Genomic DNA, 20,536 nt, shown 5'->3' on the forward strand with positions numbered 1-20,536 from the left:
TCACGTCACTCGGACCAACACCCAAGTCCTTTGATACTGTCTGCCCGATATCAGAGTGTGGCTGGACCTCATCCGTCGACGAGGACAGAATAGTCCCATGCTTCCCCTCATCCTCACGCCTCCCTCTCGCTGATACGTCTCCGCCGTCTACATCTTACACCAATTCGACGTCACGGCGCATATGCGCGCGCGCGCTACGGCCAGCCACGTTCCACGTGCGAAACCACACCGTATGCTTGACCGTTGAAGCCATTGGGACTATTCTTCTATTCTTGTCGCTTGACCTGCGGCGACTTGTTGACGGGCTGTCACTTTTTTCTCTTCTCAAGGACCTCTGTCAATCCTGTCCCGTCACGCCACGCTTTAAAGAAATCTCCCTGGTTGCTTTGGTTTGGATGTACCTCGTTTGAAGGTGTTGGCAAAGGAACCGACCTTGCCTCTCAAGATTCGCGTCGCAGTGGAGGCATCCCTCCCCTCTCACCCCACACTCTCGCTACATCCTTATCTACGTCCCATACAAAAAGTGGGCAACAATCAGTCAATCCATTGGTACTCGAACCAGAAGGGCCCTCCAGACCAGAGCTCCGCCACGGCACTGCATTGCAGCTGCGACTAGGATCAGAACGGACGACCAACAGGACTCTCGTCGTCTTACCCACCTACTTTTCACCAGCCGCGCCCGTTCCCCCCAAAACTCATTGGCCGCGGCGGCACAGAGCGTCAGCTGCTGTCGCCATCCATTCACCAGTCAGTCAGTCCCTGGCCTGCCTGCCTAGCATTGGGTCAGCCAGCAGCCAAAGTTCATGCTCGCCAGCCTGCCTGCTTGCTTGCTTGCACATGCGGTTATTGTAATCAACGGATCGCATTGCGACTTTCTGTTCTTCCTCTCATTTTCCCCTCCTCCACAGACTATACCACCAGCCCAGCCCTTTTCCTGTCTTCAAGGCTTGCGCCCAATTGACTTTGCGAACCCCAAAGCGAAGCAGAGCACAACACTGTGCTCGCGAGGAGGCCCGGTTGTCTGTCCGCACACAGCCTCGAGTGGGTGAGCGACAACGACGTTCAATTGACCCGGATTCGCGGTTCCACTTGGGTTGTGGTCAAGGTGCTCGTGGCCGTCGTGCAGGTGTGCGTCATCATCCCTCCTTCTACTTTTGTGTGTGGTGTGTGTGTGTGTGTGTGTGTGTGTGTCTCGTCGTCTTGCCGCCTCTCGAGTCTTGCTTGCCTGCCTACCTGCCTGCCTGCTTTTCTGACCGTCTTTTGTTTGCAAAACGTTAATCCCATTCATTCTATTTTTGCGCCAGAGCCATAACAAAACTTTTCTTGCCTTTGCTTTGTCTGACTGTCTTCAAGTTCGCTCGCTCTCTCTCTGTCTCTCGCGCGCCATCCATAACCACGGGTAGAAGCTGCGTCCCATTTCTCCTGGATTGGCGTCCTCGAGCAAACAGTGCAAGACCACGCACGCATCAGCTAGCTTCGCGGTCTTTCTGGAGGGATCCTTCTTCTGCAGCTTCCGACTTGGACACCAGCTCCCAGCTGACGGGATCTTTTTCAAGAAGAACAAGGCTCCAACGCAGCAAGTCAAATGGCGGACGAACACAGCGAGAGCGTAAGTGTCCTCCACTTTCCCACCCCTCTCTCTCTCCTTTCGCAACAACAAGAATGAACCCACCTAACTAGTCCACCTGCCAGCAGCACTCCTCCTCGCGCGACTCCTCCCCCACACCAACACCGACACCCCACCGCCGCCACCACCAGCACCACCACCAACGCAGCCCCTCTCCCTGCCCCAAACCGCGCCGGCCCAGCACTGCCACTACATCCTCGCACCACTCCGACGCCGACCTCGACCCAGACTCGCCCACAACAACCGCCACGGCCGCCGCCGCCAGCGCCGCCTCCGCCGCCGCAAACGCCGAGCAGTTCTCCGCCTCCAACACGTGGGAACCACCGCAGGTGGTAGCGCCGGCGCCTACGCCCAGCATCACGTTCCAGGATCCACCAACACCCGCCGGCAGTGGCCTCTACGCGCGCGAACCGCTGCCTGCCCGCGCGAAATCGTATCCGGCGGCCAGTCATTCGTCGTCGGCTAACAACAGTTCGCATGCCAAGTTGACGGAGAATCCGTGGGCGACTAGTGCGACTACTGGGGGTTCGGGTGTGGGAAGGGTACTACAGCAGGGCTCGGACGCGTCGGTGGACTCGCTGCCAGGTGCATCTTCGTCGGCGGCGGGCAGCAACGGCAGCGGCAGCAGCAACAAAAAGGTGCGGCGAGGGCGTCGACCGCGCGGGCGGCCGCGCACGCGGTACTATTCGACGGAGAGCGGGGGCGCGGGCGAGGAAGAGGCGCTTTTGGGCAATGATGGTGTGGAGGGATGGGAGGAGGAAGACGAAGAGGAAGAGGAGGATGATGATGATGGACAGCCGTTGCTCATGACGAGGAGGCGGCGGAGCGTTCCGGCGCCGCTTTTGGCCGTGGTTTTGGTCGTGCTGTTGTTGATTGTTGTGTTGGTTGTTTTTGTGGTGGACAGGTCGGCTTAGAGAATGGGGGAGGGAGAGGGAGGGGGAGCGGGAGCGGGTTTGCAGGATAAGGATAAGGAGAAGGAGAAGAATGAGATAGGAAAGGATTGGAAAGGATTGGATTGGCGTGCGGGCACTCACTTCACTCAACTCTGTTGCTCCCTTACATACATACACACGCCGCCTCTTCTATCAGTCCTCCCTTCCCGTCCGCCTTTCATCTCTCTCTCTCCCTTCCTTCCTTCCTTCCTTCCTCCGTCGTTATTTGTAGTTATATCATCACATGGCAGGGGTGCATTCGCTAAGTAGGTACCAGTCTATCAGTCAATCAAGATAGAGCCTTTCTTCATTTCAGCCATCATTGATCGAGTCACTGGGTACTACTCATCATGAGCAACGAATGAATGAATGAATGAATGAATGAATGAATGAATGAATGTCCTTACCTCCTCCTCCTCCTCCTTCTGCCCATGGCCATCCTCTGCCAGCGCTCGGCAGTGTAAGTAAGCTTCGATTGCATGCTTTCTTTTTTGTCTTTCTCGCTCATCATGGGCGGTTGATTGAAATGAAACCGTCGTTGAGACTCGGCGCTGAGGTGGATATCAATGAATGTAGTTCACTGCAGGAGAGGAGCAGGAGCACGAGGTGTTTGCTCTAGTGCCGTAACTCTATTTGATGACGGTTTTTTTTTTTTTTTTTTTTTTTATCCATCCATCCATCCACTCAACCCTCAGCAACCACCCTAACGACCTCAACCCCCAACACCTCTTCTCCCTCCTTCCCTTCCCCATCGCCCCCTCCAACATCGACAAGGACAACGAGACCCGTGTCACAAAAGCGCGGGACGGCCACGAGGCGGACGAGCTGGTCGGCCGGGCCGCGGACTAGATCGGTGGCGAAGCGCGGTTGGTTGCCGGCGAAGAAGAGGTGCGGGCAGCGGGCGAGGAGGAAGGGGTCGTCGTCTTGGAAGGGGTAGGACCCTAGATGTGTGGGTGGGTGGTCAGTCGGGTAGGACAGGCCAGGCCGGTCAGGGGGGTTGGGAAAACTCACAAAGCGTGTCGGGCGCCGTGGGAGCGACGCAGCGCCAGCGGAGCAGCGCGTCCATCAATTCGCAGCGATCGCTGTCGTCGTCGCTGCTTGTTTGGCATTTTGCCGCGCCGTCGCCGTCGCCGCCATCGACATCCATGGCCTCGCCTTCGCCTTCTCCTGCTGCTGCTCCGCCAATACTGCTCACGCCCACATACTTGGCCACATCATTCACGTTCTGGCCGCCGCTGCCGAGCAACCTCCACCCCTCGACCTCGCCCTCCCACGGATTCGTCACGGCGTCGAGCCAGCCAGCCTCTGCCTCATCGCCCGCGGCCGGCGACTTCATGTACCCGCGACTCTGGCGGAACAGCGCCGGATGTAGGGGCTGCTGCGGTACCGCCACGTTTGCCGGATCGCTGGCACCTGGAAGGATCGTAACGGGGATGCTGGGCAGCAACTCTGCGAGAAACGCGTCGAGCCGTTCAATCGGCGCCGCATTGTATGCTGATGCATCGTAGCCGAACTTGCGCGCCGCGGCCCCTGTGCCGCTGCCAGATATCTTGCTGCGCGTGGCGAGGTCTTCGCGAGTTGGGATTGGCGAACCTTTGGATATCGAGTCGCCTGCGATTATGAGCCGCGTTATTTGCGAGGCGCTGGACGCGTCGCCAGCTTCGCCAAGGAGGTATTCGAGGAGGAGGTCGAGAGCGAGGGAGTCGGTCGATGTGCCGGAGATGTTGAGGCCGCTGACGATGGCGATTTTCTTGGAGGAGGGAGAGGTTTTGGTCGCTGGCGGTTCGGAGAGGGCCCAGCGCTCTGGCTGCGGCGGTAGGTCTGCAACGCGAATGTCTATGACTTCGAAGACGCCGTGCTTGTCTTCGCTGCCAATTGCGGCAATGATGGCGCCGGTAACGAGGGGATGTTCGCGGAGAATGCTGCCAGAAATGTGAAGGCGTCCTGATTCGTCTTCGAGCATGATTTGGTCGCCGTTGCCGTCAGGCGACATGTACTTTTCTCGCGGTGGAGGGGCGGCTATCCAGTGCTTCACTCCACGTCAGCAAACAAGACAAATAAATTTGCGCGACTGGCTCACCTCTTTCGAAATGTCGTCCAGCACATCTGGTTTCAGCGCCATTTGCATAAACACGGTGCCGACGACCCAACATGCCTGGCCCTGCCGCACATCCAGCACGCGCTCCACTCGCCGTGCTCTTTCTCCTGCTATCTTGTAGACTGTCAGATTTGTCTCGAGCCTTTTCTCCTGCTAGTCGTACCTCGAAGCCCTCCCACGCCTCTTCGGCCACCTGCTCGACAATGGGCTTGAGCTGCGCCAGACGCAAGAAGTACATGTCGGCATACTGCTGCACATAGTGTCTATCCTGGCCCTTTGGCAGCGCAAAGGTGTGGAGAGGGTGGTAGGACGGCGTGTCTGGTCGTGATATGGCGGGGAACTCGGAGGAGCTGCGGAGAGTCAGCGGCTGGGTATTTTGTGCGGTAGTGCAAGGCGCACGATGGAGACTGCAGCAAGTCGGCAGGAAACTCGGGGATGGCCATGGCTGGGCGGGGGAGAGGCGGAAATGGAGCTATGGGGAGCTGGCGTGAATGCGCATTGGGGTTGGTGGAGGGCGGACAAGGAAGCATTTCGCGCGGGCGACGCGAAATCGCGTTGCGGCGCGCCGAGACTCGTATGACGAAATAAATGGGCGGGACGACAATGAAATTTTGCTACAACTACAATTCGTTCACATTATTTCCGCGCAGCTTAGTCCGCGCAGTGAGGAAGTCGTCACTCGCAGGTCTGTGACTTCGCGGCCCTTCAGCCGCAAACATGCAAAACCACCAGACGCTGCCAGGCAGCCGGGGCTCTGCGATGCTGGCAGCTCGAAGGATACATCTTGCGCTTGAGCGACCTGAAGGACGCTGCAACGACTGCCGACATGGATTGAGAGCCGGAGACGCTGCGGTTTGGATCTGTTCTTTTGCGCGTGGGTAGAGAAAGAAGAAATTTGCGAGGGACCTACAAACGGAAGAAGAGTGGAATTCTACATGCGCTGACATAAACCCGTCAACGTCTTCAAATCGATCAAACCTTTTGTTGTGCTTCCGCCGACGCCTGAAAACGCCTAAGATGATTCCGCCATTCCCAGATCGCGAATCTCCCAGTCCTTGTTGACCCAATCCTTCTTTTCACCCAGAATCGCAACGTTGCTCTTTGCCACGCCGTCAACTAAAAAGTGCTGCGCCGCTTCTCTAACATCTTGAATCGAGACATCTAGCAGCTGCTCTCTCCTCTTCTGCTGCATCTCATAGTCTACTCCACTGAGGAACCGGTTCATACCTTCTTGGCTGACGCTCTCGGGCGCATCCACCGACTGGAAAACGCTCAGCTTAGCTTCCTCGAGCTCGCCCTCTGTCCATTCGCGGTCCCGCGCCCAAACGCCCGACTCGTTGATGATGCGCATCGTGTTTTGCGGGTTGGGATCACGGTAGCTGTAGAAGCCAAAGGTACCGCCTAGGCCATTGGCATACGCTCCGCCTCCGTACGCGCCGCCCTTTTCGCGAATCTCGTGGTGAAGATGCTTGTGGGTGAGAAGCTGGGCGAGAATTTGAAGAGGCGCCCCCTTTCCATTGGTGTAGGGGACCGTGGGAAGTGCGAGGGAGGAGTAGTAAACTTGGTATGGCAGAGGGAAGAAGGATTTTGCGTTGCGCGGGTATGTTGTAAGGCGGGAGACGTTGGGCATTTCGGTCGCATTGGTAGGCATCAACGAGAGGAACTTTTGTAGAGCCTGCTCATTTGTCTTCGAGCTTTCGGAGCCACACGTCAATGCGACGCGCATGTTCGTGGTGTTGGCAACAGCCAAGTTTTGTATCGTCTTGAGCTTTGAGATGACGTCGGCCAAAGATTCCGAGTTGCCTCGAGCAGCAAGGTTGGCAGTCAATTGCACTTGAGTCAAACCAGCAGTTTGCTCGCGCAATCTTGCCGCTGGCGTCAGGCCAGCTTCAGCGAATCGCCTGGCGTAGCCATGACCCGAGCTTGCAACAGCATCGACTGCTCCGCTTGCAGACGCCTGAAGCAGTTGACGAATCTTCTTTTCAGACTCGGGGCCGTCAAAATTAGTCTCCCGAATGACCGTATTGAGAAGTTCGTACATTGCCGGTACGTTTCGGTCGAATGCGTATCCGGAAAAGACCAGACCTTCCTCAAAGTCGTTGATGGCCTTTGGTGACGTCGCCGAGTGGTATTCCACGCCAATGCCGCCAGTCTTGAGCTTGATCAAGTCTTCAAGTTCCTCCATGGTCCTGTTCTTGGTTCCAAGTCTCATGATCGAGTCGCTAAAGAGCGGGATGAGTTCGCGCAACTCGTCAGGGAGGTCCTTGAGCACATTGACAGCGCGGAAGTATGTCAGGCCATTGGTGGCTGCCTCTCGCCACTGGACCTTGACATTACCCAATGCGCTGTCTCGCACAGGCTTCTTTTCCTTGCGCCGTGAAATATCCTTGACGCGGAGCGTGGGAAGGCAGCTGAGATCCTGATTGCGACCACGCTCTTGTTCCTCGAGAAGATCAAGTTCGCGCTTTTCCAAGAACTTCTTGGCCTCCTCTTCCGTTCCAAATTGTTTGGTGGTTTCGAGAATCTTCGAGGCAAGTCGGCTGGCCTCCTCGGCAGCCAATTCTTGTGCAAAACTCTCCGACGGCTCCATGGTAAATGTGAGGGTGTTGTCGTTCAAGAGCCACTTATCCATAAGCCGCTCGAGGTAGCCTCCTTTGGCGTGCTCCCTCTTGAAAGCTTCAACCGTGTCATTCCATGCCAGAGATTCAAAAGGATCCACGCCATTGAACCAGCCCGGCTTCAGCCTCGACATCAAGCCCATGCCAAAGTTGGCGGTCTTGTGCTTCAAGCTGAGCTCAAGCTGATGCAGAATCCCGTCAATCTTGTCCTGAGAAAAACTCTTTTCTCTGGTCTCGTTTAACGTCTTGAAGAGGGCCTCCTTAACCTTGGGAACGTCCTCCTTCTTGACGCCATTCAGACCCACCGAAAAGATGCCAATCTTGCCCGATGTGTCGTGTCCAGTGTTGGGGCTCCAGTCGGGACCAAGACCCGCCTCAATCAGCCCGCGGTACAAAGGAGATCCGTAGCCGTCGAGCAACAGAGATGAAAGCACGCCCAGCGAAAAGGTTTCCAGAATGTCAGAAGTGTCGCCGACCAGCCACGCAGTTGACGTCTTGTACTGCATGTCGGCCGGAACTAGCGGGTCGATTGGACCCTTGACATTCACATTCTGCGGACCCTTGGAAAGGCTGACTGGGACCTTGATGTCCGTGTCGACCTTGATCTTGTCAAATTTTTCCAACTGCGCATTAATTTCCCTAAGATGGTCTTGAACGGGGAAATCGCCGTAAGTGAACATTTTGGCATTGCTCGGATGGTAGTGGTCGGCGTGAAACTTCTGTAGTTGCTCGTGGGTCAGATCTGTGATTTTCTGCGGATCGCCTCCAGAGTTGTTGATTGCGGGAAAGATGTGGTCTTGGAAGCGAATGTAGTAGAGGTAGCTCGCATCCGACATTTGACCCTTCATCTCGTTGTATACGACGCCCTTGAATGCTAGTTGGTTGTTTGCCGAAGCCTCCTCCAGCGGGTTCTCAGGACCGATGCGCCAGCCTTCTTGGGTAAAATCGCTGGCTTTGAGGAGTGGTCGCAAAGTGGCGTCGAGGTAGACGGACATGAGGTTTTTGAAATCTTGCTGGTTGATGGTGGCAAATGGGTAGCTGGTGTAGTCGGAGGACGTAAAGGCGTTCATAAAATTGGACAATGATCGCGGCAGCATCTTGAAAAAGGGATCGCGGACCGGATACCTGAGCTGTCAGCCATGGTTCCAGTACAGGGCGCGTGAACAAACTTCTCACTGCCGCACAAGGTCGTGTGCTCGAGAATATGCGGCACTCCGGTGTCATCCGGCGGATTCGTCTTGAATCCAATGGTAAAGACATTGTTGGAGTCGTCGCGAGCGACGTGCAGATAGTCGGCGCCAGTCTTGTCATGGTTGAGGTGCAGGGCGGTCAACTCGAGCTCTGGAAAGTGCTTTGCGCGCTTCAAGGTGAAGCCGTGGATGCGCTCGCCGACGGCGGGGTACTGCTTGAGGTTGGTGACGGTCGAGGCGCTACGCCAGCGGGCGAGGGAGAGGGAGCGAGGGGCCCATGTCGACGGCTGCGAGGCGCGAAGCATGACCTGGTGGACGAAATCTGGCGAGAGGATGAATGCGAGGAGGATGGCGGCGAGAGCGCCAACGGTGGTGACGGCGGTAGTGGTTCGGCGCAAGGGCCGGCGGGCGGCGGGCTTGGGCTGACTAGACGAGTGCTGGGCCATTGGATGCTGCAGTACCGATCGAGTCACTGGATCAGACGAAGTGGATGACGTTTTGTGCGCTCGTCTCGATTGGAGGCGAGAAGAACATACAAACTGTAGGTTGGGTTAAGCTCCAGCTCAAGGTGCGTTTGTCTGTCCGTCTTCCATGCCCATGTCTGTCGTCCGTCCCGCCCGTGCTTGTGCTTGGAAACATTGACAACCCACAGCCTGGAGAAGCGCTCAACATCGACCCATATCCACCTCAATCCACCTCAATTCTCCACCACAGCCTCCGTTTCCATCTCCGCCCGCCACCAGCCATTCATACCCTCGCTCTTTACGCCACTGCAGTCTAATCCCGACTCCAAACGACCACCTTGAGTCGCTCGTGGACTTGTCCGTCGGCACCTTCGGAACGCCGTCCTGCAGCTCCTCGTCGTGCCCAACCTCTGGTCCCTCACCTCGACAATCCCTTGATCAGCCGTTTGCGCGGCTCTTCAAGTGTCGCTGGTTCCAGAGCGTTGGTGAAGACACTGGCACGCGCCCCGAACCGTGGCGCAAAAACCCACGTCAAATCACCCTCTCTACCACCACCCACCATTTGATACAATCGCCTTGAACATTTTGACTCCGACAACCCACAAATGTCCACCGCAAACCCTCCTCCGGCCCCCGCCGGTCCCCCCTCGAAGAAGGGTAAAAATAAAAAGGGCACAGATACCAGAGATGCCTCGGAGCAGATTGCCGCCAAGATTGCGCAGTTGGAGCTGGACGCCGCAGGGGAGCGAGACTATGATGCCGAAATTGAGCGCGAGGTCAAAAAGGCGAATCGCGAGCTCTCCCAGCTGCTGTCGCAAATCGAATCGCCTATGAAGCGCGTCGACGAAGTCCGCAGGAAATACACCACCTTGCTGGCCGACATGAAGAGGACCGAGCGCGAACATGTCAAGGCCAAGAAGCGCGCGGATCAGCTGCAAAAGGAAAAGGATGCGGGCAAGACGGAGCTGAACAGGATGACCACGATGAAGGAAAAGCTGGAGAAAATGTCGCGCGACCTGACAAAGGAGAACAAGAAGCTCAAAGTACGTCACATTGGCAAGAGCAGCGGGCGGGAAGCTGACTGGGTATAGGAGGAAAATGCGCAGCGTCAAGAAACCGAGTCTCGCCACCGCGAGGAATTGCATTCACGGCTCGACCGCATGGTTACAGACGTTGACGAGGTCGTAAACTCCAAGGAAAGTTCAGAGTCGAAGCAGGTCGACGTGGACTTGGACAAGGCGTACGTGGATACCAAGGCCCGGAAGACACGATGCTCACAGCATGCAGGTTCCAAGAAAAGTTCAAGTCATTCATGGATCTCAAAGAATGCCAGGAGAAGCAGTTCAGGTCCTTGATGCGCGTCAGGGAGCTGGAGGTCATTTACCACCAAGTCAAGCTCGACAGGCAACGCAAAGCACAAGAACTCGAGTCGTCCAAATCAAACCAGCTGACTCGCCAAGTCACGACTTTCTCCCAGACCGAAGCCGAGCTCCGCAGCCAGCTCAACATTTACGTGGAGAAGTTCAAGCAGGTGAGTTTGCACATGTCTCGCCTATGGGTCCGGCCGCTGCTCACCTGTGGAAATGTTTGGAATGGTCTGACCTTGAAGCAGGTTGAGGACACGCTCAACAACTCGAATGACTTGTTTCTGACATTCCGCCGCGAAATGGAGGACATGACCAAGAAGACCAAGCGTCTCGAAAAGGAGAACCAAATACTCACTCGCAAGCAAGAGGCGACCAACAAGAACATCCTCGAAATGGCCGAGGAAAGGCAACGCAACCATGCCGAGCTGCAGAGGCTGCGCACTAAGAATGACAACCTCGAAAAGCTCTGCCGGAGCATGCAGGCCCAAGGACGTGGTCAGATGCCATCGCAAGAACTCGATGCCGAAGACGACGGAACAGAGAGCGAATACCTCGATGATGACGAATACGACGAGGAGGGCAGCGAAGAATACGATGAGGATACTGAAGAGGAGGCTATTGATCTGAGGCAAGGTCCCGAGCAGGCCAAGGTATATGGTCCTCCGCCACCACCGCCGCAGGCCATGGTCAATGGCAAGGCCAACTGCAAGGCCAATGGTCAGCCTAATGGAGTTAGGAAGAATTGATGCACATGCGTCATGTCGATGTAGATTAGGTTGTGGCAGGACAAGTTGTTTTCCATCTTGGTTGCGGTCTTTGGCAATTTGTCTGCTGATTGGCCAGTGATTGATTCAACTCGATTCGACTTCGTGGTCCTCCTCAAACGTCACGTGGTGTCACCCAACGGCAATTCAGGGTCCACTGCCTCGGAGGTTGAGCACTTCCCCGCAAATCGACACCCCAAAGGCAATTCGACCCCCGAACACGCCGGCCATAACGACGCGCTATCTCCACGCGCAATATATCATGATGGATGTGCCTCTAGACTAACTACAAGACTGCTTTCGTTTTATCTCATTCTCCCCGTGAGCCAACGCCTCTGTCTTTTTCTCTGCCAAAATGTCCCAAACACTCACCACACCGCTAACCCGCCTACTATCCATTCGCCACCCCATCCTCCTCGCTGGCATGGCACACATTTCGACCGCACCTCTTGCCGCCGCCGTCTCCAACTCCGGAGGTCTTGGCGTCATCGGCGGTCTAGGATACACACCAAAGCAATTGAAAGCCCTCATACACGACTTGAAATCTCACCTGGCCTCTCCAGACCTACCATTCGGCGTTGACCTGGCGCTACCCCAGGTTGGCGGCAACGCGCGCAAGACGAACCACGACTACACACACGGGCAGCTGGACGAGCTAGTAGACGTCATTCTGGCCGAAGGAGCGCGGCTATTCGTGTCGGCAGTCGGCGTGCCGCCCGCGCGCGTCATCGAGCGCCTACACGCGGGCGGCGTGGTGGTCATGAACATGGTGGGGGCGCCCAAGCACGCCGAAAAGGCGCTGCAGGCCGGCGTCGACCTCGTGTGCGCGCAGGGCGGCGAGGGCGGCGGCCACACGGGCGACATCTCAGGCAACATTCTCATCCCGGCCGTCGTCGACGTCGCGCGCAAGTACAAGAGCCCGCTGACGGGCGAGCCGGCCATGGTCGTCGCCGCGGGCGGCATCAGCAACGGCCGCGGGCTCGCTGCTGCCCTCGTTGCTGGCGCCGTTGGCGTCTGGGTCGGTACGCGCTTTGTGGCTAGTGAGGAGGCGGGCTGCTCGCGCGCTCACAAGGAGGCGGTGCTGACTGCTGGCTTTGACGATACGGTGCGCACGCTTGTCGTCAGTGGGCGTCCGCTGCGTGCTCGGCTCAACGAGTACATCGACGCGTGGGAGAAGCAGCCTGAGAAGATTAAGGAGTTGACGGAAAAGGGAATCGTGCCGCTCATAAAGGACATGGACGATGGTCTCGATTTTGACATTCCGTTTTTGATGGGCCAGGTCGCGGGAGTCATTCGCGACGTCAAGCCCGCGAAAGCTATTGTGGAGGAAATGGTTCAAGAGGCGGTTGAGAGGTTGAGTGCGGGCTACCAGTTTGTAGGCAACGGAGAGAAAAGCAAGCTGTGAGGTATCGAGAGCTTTCAACGTGGAAGAGGGAGGTTACATGAGGATTCGGATTGGAAGAACCAGGCAGTCAAGAGCTTGTCGATCGCAAGAGAGGTAGCTGAGTCGCATTTGATAATGTAGATAGGGACGGTGGGGGAGCATTCGTGCATGTAAGAGACGCGGACAGGAAGCATTCACGTTCGCATAATCAGCTTGCACTCACTTTGCATGTTGTAAGTATTGTCAACGACTAAGCAAAGTCCTGACGAATTTAATCGATAAGCAGAAGACGAGATGTATTTCGGGCCAATTCGTTGACCGCGGATGAACTATTCTACAAGGCTTTGCATGCCCAGCACCACCGAAACCCGGACTTATGATGACCCGGCACTCTTAACTTGACCCCAACTCTTGAACTCCGAAAGCCAAAACACCATTAATTCCTCACCCCATGACCATCACCTTCCCCTCCCCTAGCATGGCTCGTACTCTTCCTCGTCACTCTCCATCTCCAACAGCCCACTCCTTCAACCTCCTCCCTCCTCCTCCTCCTCCTCCTCCTCCTCTGCAATCACCTCTCCGGGACCATAATCAAGGACGGGGAAGCACTCCAGGCAGTCGCAGCAGTCGTCATGCCGACCAAAAGTCCTCATGCCGACGGCCGCCTCTCGACAGACCTGCCTGAAGGCCTCCTCAACCTTGATCTCGTCCGTGGAGAACAGGCGGTATGCACAGACCTCCACAACCACCCTCTTGACGCCACGGAGACGACGCAGCGACGAGACAAAGGCGACCATGCCGGTCTGCGAGTCGATGGTGCTGGCCGGCGCGGCACCAATTTCAGGCGGCAGGACCAGCTTGACGTCGAAGGAGCGCAGGCGGTTGCGCCAGGCCAGCGCGTCGAGCAGCCGATCGAACTGCAGGCCGAAGCCGGCGTCGTGGCGGTGCGGGAAGCCGCGCGCGGTGCGGGCCTCGAGCAAGCCGGCGAGGGAGAAGGCGAGCGGCGGCGGCGGCGTCAACCACGAGGCCGACAGCAGGATCTGCGCGTCCTCCAGGCGGCCGCTCGCCGTGTACTTGATTGAGAAGGGCCCGGCGAGCTTCCTCTTCTCCGGGTTGGTGTCCAGGACGGCGAAGTCCTCGTGCTGGAGCGGGATGTCGAGGATGAGGTCGGCGATGAACCTCACGTTGAGCAGGGTGAACGGGCGCGGCGGGCCGAGGAACTGCATCATCGCGGGCAGAGATCAGCAACCATTCGGCAAACCAGTCTGGGTGAGGGAAAGAGCAAGGAAATCACTCACGTTGGCGTTGCGGTAGTTGAGCAACTTGAGCGCAAAAGCGGCGACGCGGTGCAGCGCCTCGACAAACTCATCCCGAAGCTGGCGCGACGTGGCGACGGCGCCGAAGCGCTGGTACGGCGTGTATCCGTGGCGGCCGTTCCTGGGGCGGTCGTTCTCGCTCTCGCGCAGGAAGAGGTACGCGCTGAGACTGTTGTTGCTCGAGCGGCGGTGCGTTCCGCGCCTAAGCATGCCGCGCGCCGTCCACTCCCAGATCATGTCGCGCGGCTCGCGCGGCAGGCTGAGCAGGAACTGGCTTGTCTGATCGTGGCTTTCGGGCTCGGGGTAGAAGGGCAGTAGGAGGAGGTTCTCAAGGCTAGGCGGTGGACCTCTGTCAGCGGGCTCGATTGCGGATGAGATGGTGGAGGGACTTACTTGTCCTGCTGCATCTGCTGCTGGACAGCGGGCGAGACGAGGTCGTCAGACATGGTGGTGGTGATAAGAGGACAAAGAGCTTGAGCTTCAGTTTGAGAGACGAGCTGGTGGTGGATTTCAAACGTCGTGTATCGTGACGATGGTTCGAGGAGTGCGGGTATGGATACGAACAACACCACATGCACGGCGCCGAGAACGCGGCTGCGAGGCAGGGACCGCGCCGCCATCCCAAGGAGCAAGGTTGCGGGAACGCGAGAGGTCGCCGCGGCGAGATTGCACCCCTGAGTCTCCCCTGAGTGCGAACACATGTCGACGCGAGAACCACAAGGGTAGCAGCTAAGGAGCATTAATGGTCCAGGCATTGGTGAGTGTATGTTCACACTGATGTGTGTAGATGTTGCAAGAAGAATTTTGATCATTATATGTGACTTCACGGAATCACAATCAACTTTCATTTCTAGGAACAGGACGTGTAGGTGTCACTTTGGACTCGCATGACTGAGATGTAATTCCAGCCTGAGAAGAAGCACAACACGGAAGGCGGTGGTCACGACATGCTCTATGTGTGCTTCGCTAGCTTGGGGTCTTAAAGTTGCCGGAGGAGTGTGAGGAGAAAGTTCAGGACTTGCTTCAAAATCTCCCGGGATGTATGTGGCAGAACAGGCCCCAGAGTAGCTCATGGAGAAGGGCTTGTAGTGTGAGGACAGGAAGAACGTCACTCCAAGCGCGGCATACAGGGAGTCTTCCCTATGTTCCTGTACATTGTTTTAGCAATCCGGTTGCATCTTCATGGCAAGTAAGTCGATGCATCATTGAGACTCAGCACTGACTGAAAGCTTCATAACAGCTAGGGTTTCCCACCATGCAACGACAGCAGTCACTCCTATCTATTTTGTGATCCGCCAGGTTGTGTAATCAGAGCTAGAAAAGAAGAAGGTAAGAAATTCAAAGAAAAGCTGCAACGTCTACTCAAACCTACACCTAGCTATGATGAAGAGCAACCTCAGCGAATCCCCGCACCTCAAGTCCTGATCTTGCCGAGTGTCTCGTTCACAGCCACTGACCTGATCGGCCTTCGAAATAGGCAATCCTCCCACCCATCCTGAGCAGGCTCAGTGATGCGGGCAAAACTATGTTTTTACGAACCTGCGGGTCAAGTCTACTCATTTTCATCTCCACGCACCGTGGTGAGCTGCGGATCTCCATTCCCTTGTGGTCCAGATTCGACCAATCTCCAGAAGCAAGATGACAATAGGCGCACTGGCAATAGTCGTCGGTGATGTGCTCAGGAAGACCAATTTGGAATCCGACGCCGTCGAACCGTGCCATGTCATCTTCATCATGGTCTTCTGAGAAGCTGTTGTTGTGGTTCTGGTGAGCTAGGTAATCTTTTCCCATGGCCAATTCGATGCGCTGCTTCTCCGATTCAACTTTGTCGATGTCCAATTGAATGGCCTGCTCATCAAACTCTTCTTCGACTTGCGGTCGTCCATTCTCATCAAAGCACCGGTTTCCGTGGCCCTCGAGGGCGGGAAAGCAATTGAGACAGTCGCAAGTAATATCGAGATTGCGATTGCAGCCTGCTCGATATAAACCGACTCGGAACTTGAGCTTTCGCATCTCCTCTTCAAGAATCGTTCGAGTTGGCTCGTAACCACAGCCCGGGCCGTTGCCCGACCCCTCACGAAACTCGATGCACACATTGAAGTCCTATAATCCATGGAGTAGCGCGATGGGACGCATGAGCTCGCTCAGACCCGATCCTGTGTGTATGCAATTACACTGGCCCAGGTCGCAAGTGTCTCGTAGTTCGAATCCAAAACGCAATTTTTCAATTTCCTGGTCTGTTTGCGGCGTCCCAGTTCAATGAAGAAATCTGCTACTGCCTTGCCGAAGTCCGAGTTGAACTGCGGGAAAGATGCGACACGACGAGCCTCCAGGAGTTGAGGGAGCTGGGAAATGATATGAATTCCGTATTTTTTCAGCATCCCAAAACGCCGTTGGGCTCAGACTTTCGCTGGAGCGACGAAGTGTTGCATCGAAGAGTGTTGAAGAGCTAGAATAAACGATTGAAAAGGGCTCCGTGATAAGGCAATCCGAGCTGCGTCTCCAATGGTAGATCCTTCAGGGTCCGGAAGGATCGAGCTTGGCCGCTCAGAGGTGGCTTTTGACCAGGTGTTCATCGTACTCATCTTCTTCCTTTGCTTCAGCTCCCTTGACTGACTGTTGACTGTCTCTGAAGGGGGTGTGGAAGAATCTCTCGTACGTCTTCATTCCCTGTATCTCTCTGTTTTCCCCCTGATTGTACTATTACCTTCTTCCCCCCCTTGCTCTCTTGCCCCTTTCAATATGCTTCAGACCACAACCTTCCGCAGAGAAAGCGACAAGAAGAGTGGTTCAAAGCATCGACCCCAGACCTTGACAATGCAGCATTGTAGACCACCAAACTCTGAAAGGATCCATCTTTCGATCGATCTGTGACTGCCAACTTTGTTAGTCCATGAATCCGACATTCAAGCTCTCGAACGTACCTTTCAAGATTTCTACCACTGGCCGCGTTCGATATCGCCCTTGGGGCAGCCACAACTGAAATCGCCCTCAATGTGTTCGTTGACGCCAACGCAGAAGCGAGAGTAACGAGCGAGGGCGTCCTCCTCATATCCAACGGGAAAGTCGCTACGGTCAGGCAAGACTGAGTCGCCTCGGCCAGTATATTCTTGCTTTGCCCACTCGACGCATTGGGTGGCGCGATGAATCTCTTCTTCACTGAACTCAGCCTCGGATTCTGGCTCGATGACCTACCTGGTTTGCTCGGATCCTGCCGCCGGGAAGGGCAGCACAATGCGAGGTCCCAAGCGAAACAAGCTCGTTTGACTCCCCCATAGCCGCAAGGAGCTTGTGGAGAGCTCTTCCGAACTTTGAAAAATGACGGGTGGGCAGCACGTTCTCCGTCTGAGCCTGGAGCAGCTGCGACAGAGCATGGTCGTTGGTGCAACCATACTTCTGAACATCAAAGTATGGTGTCGGGCTTTGGCTGCTCTCGGAGAGGTGCAGCGTGGCCTCTTGCGGAGATCCAGTCGCGTTGTACTTTAAAGAGTAAGGCTCTCTGATGAAAGCGTTCTCGTGACTAGCTCCGAACAAGAAGTCTTGGGCTGGCTCGACCCACAGGTGCAAGATCAAGTGTTTGATTTTGATGAAATCGATGTATGGGATCGGCGATGGGATTCCAAGGAACTGTAGGCTGTCAGTTCCAAACGTATGAGTCTGGCAAAGAACAACTCACATGCGCGTTCTGGTGGTCGAAGATTCGAATCACGAACGTCAATCTGGCGTGTATCCTCTGCAGAAAATCTTCCTGAATCTGCTTGCAGACAGCCGGCATCGAAGGGAAGACTCGCGGGGGATCTCTGTATCTGCCCTCCTCTCTGTCGTCTTCAGGACGATTGTGGAAGTACGTGCATCGCCAGGTCCCGTCGGGAAACATCTTTCGCGTTCCCAACCAAAAGGCGTCTTGTGATGACGAGATCGTATATTCTTTCTCGGATCTCGCGAGGTTATGGATCAGGACAGCAGTCGGGCTGAGAGGAATAGAAAGAGTTACCCTGAGTGAGCCTTGAGGCTCATTGGAGCCAAATGAATGAGCTTCATAGAGGTTTCTTTGCATAGCGGAGGTGGTTCGCGGCTTTGTTGAAGACGCGAAAGGTCGAGAACATACACTACTCGACTGGCAAGACTGTAGTTGATCTGACAGAGACGCACGCTGCTCCGTGTGTAGCTACTTCAAGTCAAGTCCGGAAACGCTCTCATTACTGAAAAGACCTTTGATTGTGTACTCAGACCTGTCTACCTAGACCACTCTAGAACCCAATCACCATTTCCCCCACAAGCCAACTACCACGAGCATGTCGCAACGGCAAAGCCAAGAAAAAGCAGAAAAGAGAAGAAGCAGGGTCCCCTGAGACCCAACCACCTTGAGATTTCCAACCGGAAAAATCAAGAAAGAGGAGAAAAGAAAAAGAGAAGGTCGGCCCAGACCATGAAAAATCTGGCTCAGACATCCTTCTGCTGTGAACCCTTGAATCGGGCACAGTGTGGTCGAAGGTTTGTCATATCAAGAGAAGAGCATTGAAAAAGGAAGCAAGTTTCACAGCAACTCCGGCGCTCCTTAATCACACCAGACCGAATCCAGGCCGAGAAAAATTGCTGATGAAGGGTAAATCCGGTGCTAGTGAAGCGTCTTAGGTTGTATACTGGATCACCAACACCATTCGCCTTCAAATTCGCATTCCGGTTGTACCCAAATGTCTCTGAATTCTTCGAAAACCTCTTTGTACTGCTTCCGGTGTGGGGTATCCTCAAGGCCAATGTAGATACCCTCGTATGAAAATGCTCGATCGTCGTACATGCTGAGTGCAGGGTCTTCTGTTTCGTTGGAGTTTTCTTCAGCAGCCTGAAACCGCTCCGTCTCCATGTCGATTTCGTTGATCCGCCCCCACAAGTCAACGCTTGATGCTTCATCGTCAAAGTCCGTCTGCGCGTCATTGTGTCCAGGTTGTCCGATTCCCAATGGAGGGAAGCATGCCTCGCAGTTGCAAACCATGTCTGGATTACGGTTGCAACCCTCATTTCTGGATGTGAGCCAGGTCTCAGCTTCCTTAGCCCGTTCGTTGAAGAGATCCATTGTTGGTTCGTGCGAACCGCGGCAGCATTCGTAGACGTAGAATTGGATGGTGGCCTTTTCTAGGCGATGGAGGCAGTAGAATAGACGTAAGAACTCACTGATTCCGGAGTTTTGTTCAACATGTGGACATTGCCAAGCGCCTCCCCGAATCAGAATTGAAACTCTGAGTATTCTGAGGTTTCTACGGCTGCCAAGATAGCTCAAGAACTGTTTCAACTGCGCTCCAAAACCTCCGTCCTGTGCAGTGGGAAGATGGTGGTGATATTCTGCTTCTAGCAATTCTGGAAGCTGTTGGTCTGAGTAGAAGCCGTACTTCTTCAGGTCATAGTACGGGGTAGGAGCGAGGCTTGTATCCGAACGAACCAATTTGGCTGCTGAAAGCTGTCCGCCAGATTCAACGTAGCGAACAGAGAAAGGTTCATTCAGAGTTTCCCTCGGCTTCGATGCAAAGCGACACGAAGAGAGTTGAGTGACATTCAACCAGAGGTCGAGATGGCGTACTTCTCCAAAATTGATGCGTGCAATGGGGGCCGGGCCGTGAAGGTTTTCTATTGAACAATCAGTCATTTTCACCGAACGATCGAGAGAAAGAGCTCACAATTGGTTGATCCTCGCATGCAATCATGTAGATCTCGAATGTGGCAGTACGACATACTCTGTCAACGAACTCTTCTTGAACTTGCTTGCATGCAGTGGCCAAGGGTGGCAGACATTCGAATGCCTCTCTCTCATGAGGGCAGCGGTGTTCAAATGCGCTCCAAATTGAAACACTCCACGGCTCGAAATCTGGATGGGTCCAGAACCGACCATTGCAATACTCGTACTCAATGATCAGGTCATAGATCATGTCGCGAATTTCCCGAGGGGTCTTCTCTGGATCGAGAGAGATGCAAGTTTGGAGTGGGCGAAGATACTCTGTCGGGAGAGGAGCGGACATGGTGCTGAAAGTTGAAGTGAGGTTGTAAGCCTCGAGATCATAAAGTCTGGATGTTTGGGAAGCTTACGTGCTCTCACCAGTGGTGACAACCGTAGAGATTAAATCAGCGCTCATGGTGACCAATCTTTAAGCAATGGTATGAAGCGTTGGCTATGTGTCATGAGGTCAAGGCGCGAGGGTGGACGGCGTGAGGTGAGCGGTCGACGACAAGACGTGGCCAAAGGAAGCGTTGGCGACTCGCTTGCTCCGAAGCCGAAGTTGCAAGGTGGAAGGATGGCGGAGGAGGATGGTATGGTGAGGCCGGAGTATTTTATAAAGAGGTGGTCATGAGCAGGTGCGTAGGCGTGTGAGAGTCAAAGCGCTAGTCCCAGAAGGGCGTTCCCATCGACTCACAAGGTGCAACATTATAGCGCTATACATGAAGGCCTAAGGCAGCATGATCTAGGGTGGCCAAGCCGGGCTGACTTCACTTTACACTGGTAATAGATCTTTTAATGTAGCCGTCGCTCGTATTTGTATGGGCCGTCACTTGCTTGTCTTTAGCAGCACACTCCTCAGGGCAAACATTCTGCGGTGAAAGCGCTGCTTGCAGCCAAACCGCAACATATTGAAAAGATTAAGAAGGCTCCTAGACGTGTGTTCGCGCAAAGAAGCATCAAAACACTCAACTAACAACCAGTGACGTCAATTACCACCCTACGCGAGGCGCACAAGCCTCCCCAAACTCTACCAAAACATCAACGCACGGACTCTCAAGCAACAAAT

At 55.2% G+C, this 20,536-nt stretch overlaps 8 protein-coding genes across 8 annotated transcripts; 3 read left to right on the forward strand and 5 right to left on the reverse strand.

Annotated features, from left to right (window-relative positions):
- Nucleotides 1–1,585: 1,585 nt before the first annotated feature.
- On the forward strand, nucleotides 1,586–3,036 carry IWZ02DRAFT_510255 (uncharacterized protein; the record flags this gene model as incomplete). Its single annotated transcript, XM_066770498.1, has 2 exons — nucleotides 1,586–1,609; nucleotides 1,681–3,036. 2 exons carry the CDS (start codon nucleotides 1,586–1,588, stop codon nucleotides 2,539–2,541), a joined length of 885 nt encoding a protein of 294 aa, XP_066618276.1. The 3' UTR covers nucleotides 2,542–3,036.
- Nucleotides 2,916–5,273, reverse strand: IWZ02DRAFT_464075 (DNA polymerase-like protein subunit delta-2). Its single transcript, XM_066768382.1, has 5 exons — nucleotides 5,057–5,273; nucleotides 4,821–5,007; nucleotides 4,640–4,771; nucleotides 3,571–4,588; nucleotides 2,916–3,500 (listed from the first exon to the last, which is right to left on the reverse strand). The coding sequence occupies exons 1-5, from the start codon at nucleotides 5,185–5,187 to the stop codon at nucleotides 3,244–3,246; spliced, it is 1,725 nt and encodes a 574-aa protein (XP_066618277.1). The 5' UTR covers nucleotides 5,188–5,273; the 3' UTR covers nucleotides 2,916–3,243.
- A 396-nt stretch (nucleotides 5,274–5,669) lies between these two features.
- On the reverse strand, nucleotides 5,670–8,770 carry IWZ02DRAFT_386143 (Metalloenzyme, LuxS/M16 peptidase-like protein; the record flags this gene model as incomplete). The annotated part of the gene is made up of 2 exons (XM_066765448.1): nucleotides 5,670–8,400; nucleotides 8,445–8,770. The coding sequence occupies 2 exons, from the start codon at nucleotides 8,768–8,770 to the stop codon at nucleotides 5,670–5,672; spliced, it is 3,057 nt and encodes a 1,018-aa protein (XP_066618278.1).
- A 519-nt stretch (nucleotides 8,771–9,289) lies between these two features.
- On the forward strand, nucleotides 9,290–11,229 carry IWZ02DRAFT_112425 (myosin-like coiled-coil protein-domain-containing protein). Its single transcript, XM_066761382.1, has 4 exons — nucleotides 9,290–9,972; nucleotides 10,021–10,169; nucleotides 10,217–10,460; nucleotides 10,542–11,229. The coding sequence occupies exons 1-4, from the start codon at nucleotides 9,535–9,537 to the stop codon at nucleotides 11,040–11,042; spliced, it is 1,332 nt and encodes a 443-aa protein (XP_066618279.1). The 5' UTR covers nucleotides 9,290–9,534; the 3' UTR covers nucleotides 11,043–11,229.
- IWZ02DRAFT_112402 (oxidoreductase) lies at nucleotides 11,229–12,472 on the forward strand. The gene has a single exon (XM_066761380.1). It carries the CDS (start codon nucleotides 11,416–11,418, stop codon nucleotides 12,463–12,465), a length of 1,050 nt encoding a protein of 349 aa, XP_066618280.1. The 5' UTR covers nucleotides 11,229–11,415; the 3' UTR covers nucleotides 12,466–12,472.
- A 339-nt stretch (nucleotides 12,473–12,811) lies between these two features.
- IWZ02DRAFT_112579 (uncharacterized protein) lies at nucleotides 12,812–13,911 on the reverse strand. The gene has a single exon (XM_066761383.1). The coding sequence runs from the start codon at nucleotides 13,671–13,673 to the stop codon at nucleotides 12,972–12,974; it is 702 nt and encodes a 233-aa protein (XP_066618281.1). The 5' UTR covers nucleotides 13,674–13,911; the 3' UTR covers nucleotides 12,812–12,971.
- Nucleotides 13,912–16,696: 2,785 nt separating this feature from the next.
- On the reverse strand, nucleotides 16,697–17,801 carry IWZ02DRAFT_437201 (uncharacterized protein; the record flags this gene model as incomplete). Its single annotated transcript, XM_066766595.1, has 4 exons — nucleotides 16,697–16,951; nucleotides 17,016–17,387; nucleotides 17,437–17,731; nucleotides 17,755–17,801. The coding sequence occupies 4 exons, from the start codon at nucleotides 17,799–17,801 to the stop codon at nucleotides 16,697–16,699; spliced, it is 969 nt and encodes a 322-aa protein (XP_066618282.1).
- Nucleotides 17,802–18,405: 604 nt separating this feature from the next.
- IWZ02DRAFT_502932 (uncharacterized protein) lies at nucleotides 18,406–19,885 on the reverse strand (the record flags this gene model as incomplete). The annotated part of the gene is made up of 3 exons (XM_066770315.1): nucleotides 18,406–19,382; nucleotides 19,642–19,775; nucleotides 19,839–19,885. The coding sequence occupies 3 exons, from the start codon at nucleotides 19,883–19,885 to the stop codon at nucleotides 18,409–18,411; spliced, it is 1,155 nt and encodes a 384-aa protein (XP_066618283.1).
- Between the last annotated feature and the right edge of the window lie 651 nt (nucleotides 19,886–20,536).

This window comes from Phyllosticta citriasiana (genome assembly GCF_038021145.1).
Source record: "Phyllosticta citriasiana strain CBS 120426 chromosome Unknown IWZ02scaffold_18, whole genome shotgun sequence".
In the NCBI taxonomy this organism is placed as follows: Eukaryota; Fungi; Ascomycota; class Dothideomycetes; order Botryosphaeriales; family Phyllostictaceae; genus Phyllosticta; species Phyllosticta citriasiana.